This window comes from Carlito syrichta, unplaced genomic scaffold, assembly GCF_000164805.1.
Source record: "Carlito syrichta isolate Samal-C Ts95f unplaced genomic scaffold, Tarsius_syrichta-2.0.1 Scaffold315057, whole genome shotgun sequence".
Classification (NCBI taxonomy): Eukaryota; Metazoa; Chordata; class Mammalia; order Primates; family Tarsiidae; genus Carlito; species Carlito syrichta.
In genome coordinates, this window is record NW_007259153.1 from 188,389 (window position 1) to 203,413 (window position 15,025).

At 42.3% G+C, this 15,025-nt stretch overlaps 1 protein-coding gene across 4 annotated transcripts in view; it reads right to left on the reverse strand.

Moving 5' to 3' along the window:
• PCMTD1 (protein-L-isoaspartate (D-aspartate) O-methyltransferase domain containing 1) overlaps nucleotides 1–15,025 on the reverse strand; it is a 47,326-nt gene that overhangs the window by 5,905 nt on the left and 26,396 nt on the right. For 2 of the 4 annotated variants that reach the window (XM_008072268.1, XM_021706034.1), the window contains 2 exons: nucleotides 10,659–10,830; nucleotides 7,377–7,500 (listed from right to left, as the gene is read on the reverse strand). In XM_008072268.1, the coding sequence (XP_008070459.1) occupies nucleotides 7,377–7,500; nucleotides 10,659–10,830 (296 nt within the window). Of the gene's footprint in view, nucleotides 1–7,376; nucleotides 7,501–10,658; nucleotides 10,831–12,319; nucleotides 12,660–15,025 lie in introns of those variants that run through there. The other 2 variants (XM_008072270.2, XM_021706033.1) reach the window with 2 other exon arrangements.

The following is a 15,025-nucleotide window of genomic DNA, read 5'->3' on the forward strand; positions in this document are numbered from 1 at the left end:
CACTTAGATCATGACTGGAGGTCACGGGCAAGATCAGGGCTGGAGACAGCAACCTCGTGTCATCGGCCCACTGTGAAATGCAAAGACCAAGCATGGAAGGGAGTGCCTGGAAAAGAGTGTAGAGAGGAGAACAAGAGCTAAGCCCGAGAGAGGTACAGCGAGAGAGGGTGGAGAACCCGTCTGCAAAAACAAAAGTTCTGGAAATTATAAAGGGAATGGGAGATAGAAACCATATTAATCTTTCCAGCAGGTCTTTGCTCCCATTACTGGCATTCTATCAAAGCTGAATCATGTTCCTCCTCTACTAACACTCTGTGTGATTCCAGGGATGAACTTGCCAACCCTAAAGCATCAGAGGAATATCTGAACTTCAGAGCCAACTGGACCCAGCATGAAGAAAGATCCAGACTCTACTTTACTAGCTTCCAACACTCCTAAGTCCTAACAGCATCCACATGAGCGTCATTTCAAAGTTCTTCTGAGGCCAGGCCAGTGGCTCAAGCCTGTCATCCCAGCACTTTGGGAGGCCGAGGTAAGAGGATTGCCTGAGTCCACAGGTTCGAGTCCAGCCTGGGCAACTTGGCGAAACCTCGTCTCTACAATAAATCAAAAAACTAGCCGGACATGGTGGTGCGTGCCTGTAGTGCCAGCTACTCAGAAGGCTGAGGCAGAAGGATCACCTGAGCCCAGCAGGTCGAGGCTGCGGTGGCCGGGAGTGTGCCACTGCCCTCCAGCCTGAGTGACAGAGTGAGACTCCGACTCAAATAATTTTCAAAAGAAACAAAAGAAAAAGTTCTTCTGAACAGCACAAAACCTTTCAGATAATTACCAGTCCAACTTCTATTCAAACAACCTCCAGAGTTCTCTATTCCTTAACACTCCTTGTTTCTAAGCCCTCCAGTTATGAGATAAGGATTTCATGGAAGAGGAAATACTAATCCTGACTGCTACAAAAATTTACTTTAAATTGAAGCTTTCACTCAAAAATTACAGATAAGGTTATTCTTAACACACACATTTGGGCTCCATTTGTTTCCCCAAAAGTAGGTTCTATACAGCTTTTACAGGAGCCTAGGAGTCAGGACTGAAAAGGATATTTTATGTAAGTTGAAGCATACAGAGCGGAAGAGTTGGGGCTTTCTTTGACCTTCCAAAGCACCAACTTCATAAAGCTCAACTTGAAATCGTTCCACTATTCATGAAGTCTCTTCTGTCCCTGAACTTTAAACAATGTATCCTTAGTTCAGAATGTCTTCTACACCCCTACACAAGTACAAAAAAACACACAAAAAGAAATACTACTTTTATGAGAGAAGATCAAAAGACTCAGGATTTACAAAAACTTGTGTATTTATTCTAACATGTTTAAACTTCAGTCACCTTCAAAGATTCTCTGTTTGATGGAATATACATATCAAGATGCTTTTTCTACTGCTCAAAACAATTTTTGAACTCATCAATTTTGAAGCTTTTTGTGTTTCTGCTTTTTTTTGTTTGTTTCACCTCTTCTGCATCACTAAACAGCAACAAAAAAATGCTGGGGGCGAGATCATGTGATTTGGGAGAGAGGGCCACAGGGGTCATCGTGGTTTTGGTCGAAAACTGCTGAACACTTGGCGTGGTGTGGGCAGGTGTGTTATCACGGTGGAAGAACCAGTCCGCTGTCTGCCACAACTCGGAGGTTTCTTCTGCCAGCTGTGACACCACTTTCTCAAAACTTCCGGATAAAAACTTGGGTTGACCATTTGATCTACAAGGGGTTTACCCTCCAAAAGATAGCTCCAGTTTTTTTGAGGTCCCCCTCATAAGCTTAATAAAATTAGTGGAGAGAAAAAACTGTAACTTCATTTTAGTAAGCTGTTTAATATAGCAATTTGATTGCCACAGAGCATTTGACAAAGGATTTGCATGTATGTTATTTTTAGGGGTTTTTTTATTACTAGCATTCTTTCACATTTTAATTCCCTGTAATTAACAGAATAATTTTCTCTGAATTCTAGCTATTCTGACTTATCCTAACAGAAAAAAAAGTGTTCTTATTCCCCTCATAGCCTTTTAAATTTTGGCAAATACCAATTTTCAACTTTTTCATTCTGTGACTATTATTATAATGAATTTTTTTTAAGAAACTTACCTGATTTCTGACTCATTTTTATAAATTACTGTTGGTTACTGAGGACTGTTTTCTTTTTACTGCAGAAACTTTCAAGTACATCAGCCCCCCTTTATCTGCAGTTTGACTTTTTGTGGTTTCAGTTTTCCATGGTAAAACAGGATCCAAAAATATTTAGTGGAAAATTCCAGAAATAAACAATTAATGTTTTCAATTGTAAGCAGCTCGGAGTGATAAAATCTCATGCCATTCCATTTAGAATGTGAATTATCCCTCTGCCCACCCTATCCTCACCAAATAATGTTAGTCCCTTTGTAGCTATCGCAGTCATCAGACAGAAAAAAACAGTATACATAGGGTTCAGCATGGTCTGCAGGTTCAGGCATCCACTAAGGGGTCTTGAAACATATCCCCCAGCCAGGCTCGGTGGCTCAGCCTATAATCCCGCGCTTTGGGAGGCTGAGGTGAGTGGACTGCCTGAGCCCGCGGGTTCGAGATCCGCCTGGGCAACTTGGCAAGACCTCATCTCTACAATAAATCAAAAACTAGCCGGGCATGGTAGCGCGCACCTGTAGTTCCAGCTACTCGGAAGGCTGAGGCGGAAGGATCGCCGGAGCCCCGCAGGTCGAGGCTGCCGTGGCCGGGAGCGGCCACTGCACTCCAGTCTGGGCGGCAGAGTGAGAATCCAACTCAAAAAAAAAAAAAAAAAAAATACCCCTCAACGATAAGAGGGAACTGATGTTACAAAAAAGAGCCAACAGTATAAAATCCCCACGTACCTGGTACCTAGCTTCAACAATTATCACTCATATCTAATTCCATTTCATCAACACCTCCATCCTCTTCACATACCCACCACAGATTATTCCGTTGAAAAATGTAAGCCAGGCACAGGGGCGCATGCCTGTAATTCCAGCAATTTGGGATTACAAAAGGACTACCTGAAACCCAAGAGTTCAAGACCGGCCTGTACAACTTGGTGAGACCTCATCTGTTGGGAGCCGGCCACGGAGGCCCACTGAGCGTTAGGGATCAGGGAGGGCCGTGGACCCCGAGACCGCTAGGACGTGTTCGGGAGCCGTAGACCCCATTTTCCTCCCCCTTTTGCCATGCAGCACAAACAACCTAAAGGAACTCTGCTGGCCTAAGCTGAAGGCTCTGTGACTGTGACAGGCATGGATCACTCTAGAAACCCATTGTTCCTGTTTCCCGTAAACTGTGGTTTCGGCTTAGGTATTAGATATAATTCCAACTCAGGTCACATTTGGGAGCCTTTTACACGGTACAAGCCTCTTTATAAGATTTTAAAGTATATTTGTAGAATTAGCATATACTTATGGAGAGCTGTTTTCAGCTTTTCAATGGTATAGATGATTATCAAGAGTGGCCCAGCACAGAGTTTGGGCTGGGTCACATTCCTGAGAGCCCAGCGCGGACTTTGGACTGGGCTGCATTCTTTTAGGCTGGCTTTAGCTACAGTTAATGTAAGGTCTTTTTTCTACCTATTACAGAAATTGAATTTATTTTATTCATAGAAGGTATTGTAGAATAGGTCATACTACATCAAGGAATCATGTTAGTTCAAGCATAATCAATCATGATATTTTTAGGTTTAATAAGAATATAGTTAACTTTAGAAATTTCATTGTCTCCACTTTCTACTATCAAAGTTTTGGCCTTAGTACATTTACAGTTTACATTTAGGTTTTAGAAGCTTTGCTGCTGCTAATCAGCTTTATATATTAGAATTAAGAATTGGAAAACTTTCATAGAAATTAGGATAGATGTATAGGACTTTAGAATAGCCATTTTGTTAAGAGATGTAGTCTATTGTTCCAAAAGATGGCCCACCGTGGACCCTGGCCTGGGCCACATCCTGTAGGGCCCAGTGTGATCTTTGGACTGGGCCACATTCTTTAGGAAATTGGCTTAAGCTATAATTAAGAGCTTCCGTAGCATTGTGTAAGTAGTAAAGTTTAAGATAGTCATCATGAGTTTTGTGTGAGCTCTAGAAGTTATTGATTATCAGAGCACCATTAGGCTAGTAAGGATTGTTACACTGCTTTTGAAGAGCATTAACTAGCAAAGGGAACAATGAGACAATCTTGGGGTTTGTTCCTCCTCACACCTAAGCATGTGGTGGGTGGGGGATGCCCCCCACCCCCGCACCTGGCTTTGTGTTCACGTGAAAGACTTGTGAGACTGCCTGTGTAAAATTTGGGGATAAATACCTGCTGTAACTTTCAATAAACGGCTTCTGCTCATTTCACTGAACAGTTGTTCACTTTCTTTCTTTCTCTTTCTTCCTCTTTATATCTATCCTTCCATCTTTTTTTCTTTTAATATCTATCCCTACAGATTCGCCGATGCCACCACATCTTCCAAGGGACTCCCCAAAACTTGCAGGGGCTGGCCCCCCGCACTCATCTCTACAATAAATAAAAAAATTAGCCGGGCATGGTGACACGTGCCTGTAGTTCCAGCTACTTGGGAGGCTGAGGCAGAAGATCACCTGAGCCACTGCACTCTAGCCTGGGCGAGAGAGTGAGTGCCAACTCAAAAAGAAGAAAGAAGGAGAAAGAAGGAGGGGGAGAGGGTTGGCGGGGAAGGGGCCGAGGGGGGTGGGAGGGGGCAAGAAGGGAAGGGGGAGAGACCATCTGCTGTGTGGCCAGCATTAAATGCACTTGCAACTTACAGTGAGTTTAACAGGATGCAGTCCTACTATAAGTTGTGGAGCATCTGTAGTCTGCTAAAAAGCAGACATCATGGAAATAACTGCATAACGTATACAGGCACAAGTGATAATCACTTCATTCTGTGCTAAAAAAGAAATGAGTGCCCTGTACTTTTTATATCCCAAAGCACACCCAGCACATACCCCTTTCTGACTAGACAAGGAGAAGTTTAAATTTAACATTTCAACACAGTAACTTCACATTTCTAGTAGAATAAGTTTCCCTTTTGACAATTATTTCTTTTTTATCATTCTTATTTGATTTTTAATGTTTCTCTTTTATATGGATTTTTGGTATATGTTAACTCAAATCCTTTTCATAAATAGCACAGTACCAGGAGGTACATTTGAAAAAAAGAGCTTCTGAATTGTGAAAGCCTCAACATTTTTAGATGGACTGATTAATTTCTTTCTAAATGAGATCAAAAGAAGAGCAGTCAGAATCTAGCAACCTCACAAATCCATAAAGGGAGGCCAACATTCGCTCCCAGGGTCCGGGTGAAGACACCTTCGGGCTCTGGACACTCCCAGAGAGCACCTCACCACAGAGCCACGAGGGTCTCTCTGTCCCAACTCTCTCATTCTTCCCCGAAGCTGCAAGAACGACTTGGCCTGTATTGTCTGAGTGTAAGAAGCCACTGGCCATGGGTGTTCCTTCCTTCCATGAGGACTGCCTACTTTCCTCCGGCCTTATTAAGGGTCTAAGCCTTATTCTTCCACCTCCTCTGCTTGTAACAAAGCTGATGTTTCACCCTCTGGCTATCTGACCCCAGTCTCTCTCCATTTGCTAAGAACTTGAGCAGCAAAAAACAAGTACAGTTTAATGACCTTCTAAAAACTCAACATGACTTTTTTATCAAGCAAATATTAGATACCAGGCACTGTGCCAAGCACTTTACAAGTATTACTTCATATAATTTTCTAAACCACCCCAAAAGGTCCCAAGGTCACATAGCTCAAAAGAGGGTAGAATCAATACTGAAAATAAAACTAAATCTCTCTACAAAGTAGATTCTTATAAAATAAACTCATTTAAAAAGTAAACTAGCTGGGTGCAGTGGTTCAAACCTGTAATCCCAGCACTTTGAGAGGTGAAGGTGAGAGGAATGCCTGAGTCCAGGGATTCAAGACCAACCTCTGCAACTTGGCAAGACCTCATCTCTATAATCAATCAAAAAATTAGCCAGACGTGGTGGCAGGCGCCTATAGTTCCAGCTACATGGAAGGCTGAGGCTGAAGAATCACCTGAGCCCAACAGGTCGAGACTGTGATAGCCATGAGTGTGTCACTACACTCCATTCTGCGAGACAGAGTAAGACTCTGACTCGAAAATAAAAATAAAAAGCAAACTGAATCAAGAGGTTCTTTTTTGGTGAATTTCCTTAACGGTTAACAAAACTATGATATATGCCAAGTCAATTAATGCTACCCTCTCCTATTTTTTCTTAAGGTCTAATTAGCCTCATTAAGTTAATCACTCCCTCCTTTAAACTTTTCTTCTTGGTTTCCAATACCCTGTGGACCTGAGCCTGGTTTTCCGCCCCCCTCTGGCTCCTCCTTCACTGATCCGTCTTTTTCCCTTTCATCTCTAAGTTGGAAGGACCACAGGTCCAACCTCAATACCCCTTCATCTCCATTCTCCTTCTAAGCATCTCCTCCACTCTTATCCAATCACAGCTTAAAATGCCACCTTCATGTGGAGCATTCTCACTTGACGCCTCCCTCATGCAGCCGCTGAACGACTTGACATCTGTAAGCTGGCAGACTGCTCAAACGTGGCCAAAAGAAAATGTCTGGTCTTTCTGCACTCATTTCCAAATGATGCCACCTCAGCTTCCCAACACCAGTAGACGGCACCAGCACTGGGTTAGTCTCAAGGAAAACGGATTCCTCTTTTCCTCCACCTCCACTCCCTCCAGTCTTATTGTTCTGCCTTCAAACAACTCAAGACAAACCAGCATCAACTCACCAGTTGAAGACAAGAAAAGCCTCATGACTGGCTGTTTCCCCCTTTTTCCTGTCACAATCTGTCCTCCACAGCCCAGCCAGGGAGGTTCCGCCACCTGGACCTTGCCTCTGCCCAGGGAACCACCAGCTCTTTTCAGCCTAAAGCCTTCCGTGTCCACTGCCTCTCTACATGAAAAATGCTGCCACTAAACCTTGAGACGGCAGGGCTCTTCACAGAATTCCAGTCGTAAGGCCTCAGTGTTGCCTCAGCAGAAAGGTCTTCCCACTACCATACCTAAAGTGGATGCCCTTCCCCACAACCAATTACTTTCGACCCATCGAAAACCACAATGAAGAAACCTGCCCTTGGTTTAAATTGCCCCTTCTTTTCATAAAGGCAGCCAACAGTGTCCGGTATAAGTTAAGGGCTTCAATTAAAAAAATTAAAAAGTTGAACATATTCACTAAATATCGTGTTGCATAATGGTTTAATTCATCTTAATTACACAGTCTTAAATCCCAAGAATATGAGCTGAACACCAAAAATCACAACGGAGTCAGGAAGCATGAAGAGCCACTTACGGAGTCCCACAGAGTCTGGTTTGCCATTATCATTCTTACTCGGCTGCACAAGTGGAGCAAATGAAACAGCAAGAATATTTTTACTTTCCCAAGTGTTCTGTCCAGTTCGCATAATCTGTGTTAACTGTTTAGAGGGAACAAAAGAAAAAGAACAGCTTAATCCCAGCAATGTGACCAAAATTTTGTTTTAAGGGGATAATTGCCAGTAAGCGATAAGTAAGCCGCTTTCATTTAAATGCAACCAAATTACTCCCACTTCAATATTCACTACAAAATAACACAGAAAGAATGAAAATCTTTTGCTGTTAAGAAAGATATTTCGATGCAAGTGGGATACCCAAATCTGGTCAAGTGAGCCTGCAAGTTGTATCTCTGGTCTGACAGTTTCTAGGCATATCACGAAAATCGGTATGTGCTACAGGCTCAGTAATTTAGTTGAAGCATCAAACCATATTTTGATTACGGTATCAATGAGTTGACTTTATGTTCTGCCATAATGGTAGTGAAATATAGGTTCTAGTTCTAACCCTTACATGATGTTTCGCAAATAAATGTAATTCCAAAGGAACTAGTTGTTTTACCAACTCAGCAAACACGCATCACTAGTCATGGGAAGTAAACATCAGTTCAAGGCATGGCTTGTTCAAGTTGAATTAGTAACTTCGACTTCAACTATGAAAAGCAGCCCATTATTGTATTGATATTTGTATAATAGTATAAAATAGTTAACAAAATACTGATGAGGAAGTCATGTTTTACACATTTGAAAATGTATTTTTTTTTTTAGTTGCTTTTGTTTTTTGTCGGGTTTTTTTTTTTTTGAGTTGGAGTCTCACTCTCTGTCACCCAGGCTGGAGGGCAGTGGCTCACTCACAGCCACCACATCCTCGACCTGCTGGGCTCAGGTAATCCTTCCGCCTCAGTCTTCCAAAAACGTGCACCATCATGCCCAGCTAATTATTCTTGATTTATTGTAGAGATGAGGTCTCGCCAAGTGGCCCAGGCTGGTCTCGAACCCATGGGCTCAGGCAATTCTCTCAACTCGGCCTCCCAAAGTGCTGGGATTATAGGCGTGAGCCACCGCGCCTGGCCCTAAAGAAATACAATTTTCAATATTCACATTATACACTGCAGTTTATATAGTAGCTGTAAATTATCAGACTGGGACCTAGCATGACAGTTATGGAGTTTACATATCTTGGGGGTACTTTAACATCACGGTGTGTCATTTGCAGCTTAGTGGAGCTCACCATTACCATGTACTGTGCTCTGTAGCAAATTGTTTGTCAGTTATTATAAAAGCAGAATATATTAAAATATTCATTAAAAAAAAGTTCCTGGAGCTGGGCTCGGTGGCTCAGCCTGTAATCCCACGCCTTTGGGAGGCTGAGGTGAGTGGATTGCCTGAGCCCGCGGGTTCGAGACCCGCCTGGGCAGCAAGACCTCATCTCTACAATAAATAAAAAATCAGCCGTGCGTGGTAGTGCACGCCTGTAATTCCGGCTACTTGGAAGGCTAAGGCGGAAGGATCGCCGGAGCCCAGCAGGTCGAGGCTGCGGTGGCCAGGAGCGGCCACTGCACTCCAGTCTGGGCGACAGAGTGAGACTCCAACTCAAAAAAAAAAAAAAAGGTTCCTGGAAAAATGTTGCTTGAATGCTTTCAAAGTTTAGTTTTCCAGTTAAACAATCTTTTTCTGTTTTCCTTTAACAATACATTTTCGGGCTGGGCACGGTGGTTCACGCCTATAATCCCAGCACTCGGGTGGCCAAGGTGAGAGGATTGCTAAACAAGGTGAGAGGATTGCCTTAGCCCAGGGGTTCAAGACCAGCTTGGGCAGCTTGGCGAGACCTCATCTCTACAATAAATTAAAAAATTAGGTGGGCACGGTGTTGTGTCCTATAGTTCCAGCCACTTGGCAGGCTGAGGCAGAAGAATCGCCTGAGCCCAGCAGGTTGAGGCTGCGGTAGCCAGGAGCAGCGTGCCACTGCAATCCAGCCTGGGTGACAGAGAGAGACTCTAATTTTTTTAAAAAATTGTATTTCTTTAAAATGCATTTTCATGAATTTTTAAAAGTAATTTGCTTCTGAAAGGTCCACTCATTTTCTGAATAAATTAGTACTTCATACGTTATACTAGTAATTCCAAACCAAAGCAAAAATAAATAAATAAATGTAATAATACTCATAAATAGCTGGAGAATATCTGGGGATTTTTTTGGATTTTTTCTTTTTTTTTCTTAGTTGGAATCTCACTCTGTCACCCAAGTTGGAGTACAGTGGCATGATCATGGCCACTGCAGACTCCAGCTGCTGGGCTCAAGGGATCCTTCCGCCTCATCCTTCCAAGCAGATGGAACCACAGGCGCGCACCACTACACCCAGCTAATTTTTTAATTTATTGTAGAGATAAGATCTCGCCAAGTTGCCCACCTGGTCTTGAACCCCTGGGTTCAGGCAATCTGCTAGCCTCAGACTCCCAGAGTGCTGGGATTACAGGCATGAGCCACCGCACCCAGCTGAAGAATATTCTTAGTTGAGTCTACATAGTACTAAATGAAGAATTTTTTTTTTTTTTTTGAGTTGGAGTCTCACTCTGTTGCCCAGGCTGGAGTGCAGTGGCATGGTCACGGCTACCACAGTCTCAACATGCTGGGCTCAGGCGATCCTTCCAAATAGCTGGAAATACAGGCACAAGAGCACGCCCAGCTAAATTTTTGATTTATTGTTGAGACAAGGTCTTGCCAAGTTGCCCAAGCCAGTCTCAAGCTCTTGAGCTCAGGCAATCCTCTCGCATCAACCTCCCTAAAATTACTGGGATTACAGTTGTGAGCCATGGTGCCTGGCCCTACACGAAGATTTTTAAATTACTTGTTTTATTAATGAAGTTAAGCAATTCAAACCAAAGCATAAACAAGACTTCTTTTCAGTAAGTTCACAGAACTGAATAACATTAGAAACTGAGCGGCAGGTAGAGACTGTCCCAGTGAGCTGAGCACCTTCCAGGGCAAGGAAACCAACGGACGAGGCCGACTGCTGGCCGCCACACACAGGGAGGAGCTTGAGCCCAGCAAAGGCCCAAGTCTCTCTAACCACAGGAAAAGGGTCTTTTCTATACCACGTTGCTTAAATAATGTTGCTTCAAGTTTTGTCTATATAGACAGATAGATGTGTGAAGAGTATTTCTTTAAAAGCTACAATGTACCTTTCACCGAACAGCATTTTCCAAACTTAAGCAAATTTATCTGTGTCCCATGCCACCACACAAAAGGACAGTGGAAGTTACCTGATCCTCTATGGGCATAACTAGTATGCCTCCAACTTTTAGTAATATTTTCATGTAGTTTTCATGGTCTTTCTGAACTCCAGCACCACAGTAAATTCGATCATACTGATGACTGTCAGATGCTATCTGGAGGCAATTACCGACCACAAATGCAGGTTCACAGAACTCAAATCTGCAAGGAAAACCAAGTATGTTTTAATTCATTTAGGCAAAACAGTCAATCTAAAAAATGTACCGTAATCCAGTCCTTTGAAATAATAAAGTCACCAAAATTAATTATAAGGGCAAAATATGACTATAAACTTTATTTAAATTCACTATTAAGTTTAGCACTAATCAAATTATTACTTTATTACATAGCATACATGTTTTTAAACATTAGGTATTTTGGGCCACAATGAAGCTTCATTTAAGGCTTAAAAAATTAGCATAATGGGTCCGGCTTGGTGGCTTACCCTGTAATCCTATCACTTTGGGAGGCTAAGGCAAGTGGATTGCCTGAGCCCACGGGTTCAAGAACAGCCTGGGCAATTTGGCAAGGTCTCTACGATAAGTAAACAATTAGCCAGCTGTGATAGCACGTGCCAGCAGTTCTGGCTACTTGGAAGGCTGAGGCGGAAGGACCGCCGGAGTCCAGCAGGTCGAAGCTTGGGTGGCCGTGGACATGCCACTGCACTCAAGCCTGGGTGACAGAGTGAGACTCCATTCAAAAAAAAGAAAAAATTAATATAATGAAAAGCTCATCACAACCCCAATGCTGTGACTTCAGAATGGTACACGACAATGAGGAGAATCACAGGGTCAGGGAATGAGTAACGGCTTCACTCTCCACTGTCCTCTCCACAAAAAGGGTGAGGGGACAGCGGAAAGAAGGGCCGTGTAGTGCTCCTCTCAGTGTGACACCTTTGCTGAGGAGAGCAGTGGCAGAGCTATCCAAGAAAGAGACCAGCGTCCTGACCACATAGCCACTGAACCCCTAAGACCGGGAAGATTTTCCTAATAGATTCTGGCAGAGGAACATCACAGTACACAGCACAAAGAGCAGAACGAACCCCGTTTTCGCACACTGCTGCTTTAGCGTCCATGATCTCCCTAAGCAACAAAAGACATGGTTTCACAGCAAAGGTATTTTATCTGGGCTACCTGGTCTTAGTTACAGTGTTAGTTCTTGATAAAGTAATGTTTTTATAAGCTATTCTATTTAGACGTGTACTTTCTTATATTTTGATGCAACTGAAAACAGACTCCAATATAAAACTCATAACTAAAATCCCAATGAGCTAACAAAACAGGTAATCTTTGTTTAATTAATTCATATCCTTTTAAGTTGATTAAAGTGAATATGGATCATATAGCAAAAGCAGGCTCTTGTTTGAGGATGAAATCATTTACATCAAAAGCTTTGGCATGCAGTCAAACATGACACTGATTTGAACCACAATCATTTTTACTTTGCAGAACATATCCTGTGCTTTAGTAATTAATAGTAGGCTTATTACCCACCAAGTTGCCACTAAAAGTCACTGAAACATAGACATACTAGAAACATACATTTAAAGAAAAGTTTGCCAGAAATGATACCCTATCCTTAATTTCCTGCCTTTCTGGCGGGGGGTGGGGGTGAAAAGGGTTGAAAGGTTTGGGAAGCAGAGAGGACATACCCTGTGCTCTGGTCTCCGCACCCCACACTGAGGCAGTCTGTGTCCCATTGCTCTTCAGACTACCACTGCCACCTCAGTGTTCATATTTTCCAGGCCTCTCTTCCATCATTTTGCTTCCTCTGCACAGGGTGAGTTCAAGCTCCGGGGAGTGCCACGTGGGGTTCTTTATGACGCTAGCACCGAGGTCTCCTACCAGACTCATTTCCTGGCTCTGGTCCAGCCTGTACATTCTGTGCTGCAGGCGGGCTGACTGACTTGCCTCAGGTTCCTTAGGGGAAGCATCACAACGTGGCTCTGAAGCCCCGCCTCCGTGCATGTGCTGCTCTGTGGACTGCAACACCCTTCCCCTCTCTTTTCCCTTAATAAATGCCTGCCAAACCCTCAAAACACAGTGTAAATCTCAGCTTTGTAACGAAATCTTCAAAGATCTAAAAATTTTCATGCTTACAGAAATTCATTTTTAAATGCTTTAATTTCATAAAAATTTATATCAATCTGCAATTTTCCAGGATCAAGGTGAGCAGGGAATATAAATAATCAAAAAATTTTGATTAAACTTTTATCAAATCTGTTAAATCAACTCAAACACATGTTTATTGCTTTAAAAGCATCCTCCTAGTTAAAAATAAGCTTACAGAACTATTACCAAACAAAATACTATTATATGAGTAATGACAACTTAAAATTAAAACCACCTCTTAGAGATATTGCACACATTTTCATTATGGCAGAATAAATTAGGAAGAACTTAATGTCTGATTCTAAAACTAAATGTGTGACTCTGGACAAGTCGCCTCACGGCAGCAACTGCACATTTCCTTCAGTCAAATACTATTTACAAGCACCAGCTGCATGTGACGACTAGAACACAGTGGGAAACACTCATGCCTGTGTCCAGTGGAAGAGACATTCCGTGATCAGAAATGTCATGGACAACTGTGATAGACGTGCCAAAGGAAAGGAAGGTGACTCCTTAAGATGAAAGAAGAAAGGACGCTCACAGACCCAGGGGTCAGAGAGAGTCCCTGAGAGATGAAAAGCCGCGATCCAGAAGGCGAGACAGGACAACCCAGAGCCACGCTATCCAAGACGGCCACCATGAGCCACTGTGGCTACTGAGCCCTTAAAAACGTGGCTAGTCCACATTTAGCTGTATTGTGAGTATGAAATGCGTATAGGTTTTCAAAGACTGAATACACAAAAAAGTATAATATCTATAATTATTTTGTTTTGCAATAAAATATATGCACTTTTTGTTTTAACTGCCACATAAAAGAAAAATACTCAACTACCCTTTTACTTATTATAAGTATATAGTTGCTTCAAATACTTTCTCCTTAATCCAAGCCTCCCTTTAAAAAAGTTTTGTTTCGTTTTCCTGCTATCTCTTTGAATATTGCTTCTGAATTTAATTGCAATTCCATTACCCATTACAATCCTCAAAATTCATTTATTAAATAAGTGAAAAATACAAGAAACATAAATGGTTTGTCTTAACTTTTCTATCCACCAACTTTGAATAAGAACCCCAAAATGACTAGTGAACCACAAAAATCTCAGAGCTAAAAGAAAAATTTTCCTAAAAATAGCGTTATAGAAAAAGCACACGTCTATGGTGCATTTCTCTAGTAATATAATGGTTCGTGTTTTGCTAAATTGGCTATAAAATACATAATTGTCCTCCAACAAGCCAAAAAAAGGCAAAACTCAAATAGTAAAAACACAAAGAAAAGCCTTGCTTTTAATGAATAATCAACTCTCCTGTAACTGAAAGGCAGTCTGTTTTTTGTTTTGTTTTTTGCCGTACTGAAGATCTCAAATAAGTCACGCTTATTATTCTATTGCACAACTTTAATGTTTTCCCTATGATGCAAAGCAGAACATGTATGTCTATTTCTTTTTTAATTTTTAATTTTAAAGATGTGGGATTCAATTCAGGGTTAAGGATACAAATGTTCAGGAATCATTGTTGATGAGGTGTGACCCATATATCTACTTCTATCTAAAAATTACAAATTCTAATTGCAGAGAAAAATCAAATCTCTAAGTTGATAAACAATTTCCACTAATGCAAATGGAATTTATATTTCTAACAATTTCATAAAGGGTCTTTATGCTTTAACATATTTAAATTGATTTCATTTAACAGAATACTTAAATTGGAAAGTTTCCCTGAATTTTAGACAATATTCCAAAGGACTGTATAATTTCTAGGTTTAAAAATAGTAAGCCAGCCGGGCTCGGTGGCTCAGCCTGTAATCCCGCGCCTTTGGGAGGCTGAGGTGAGTGGATTGCCTGAGCCCATGGGTTCGAGACACGCCTGGGCCGGCGAGACCTCATCTCTACCATAAATCAAAAAAATGAGCCGGGCGTGGTAGTGCGCGCCTGTAGTTCCAGCTACTCAGAAGGCTGGGGTGGAAGGATCGCCGGAGCCCAGCAGGTCGAGGCTGCGGTGGCCGGGAGCGGCCACTGCACTCCAGTCTGGGAGACACAGTGAGACTCCAACTCAAAAACAAAATAATAGTAGGCCGAGGCCGGGCGCTATGGCTCACGCCTTTAATACTAGCACTTTGGGAAGCTGAGGTGAGATAATTGCCCGAACCCGCAGGTTCGAGACCAGCCTGGGCAAGTTGGTAAGACCTCATCTCTACAATAAATCAGAAATCAGCGGGACATGGTGGCATATGCCTGTAGTTCTAGCTACTT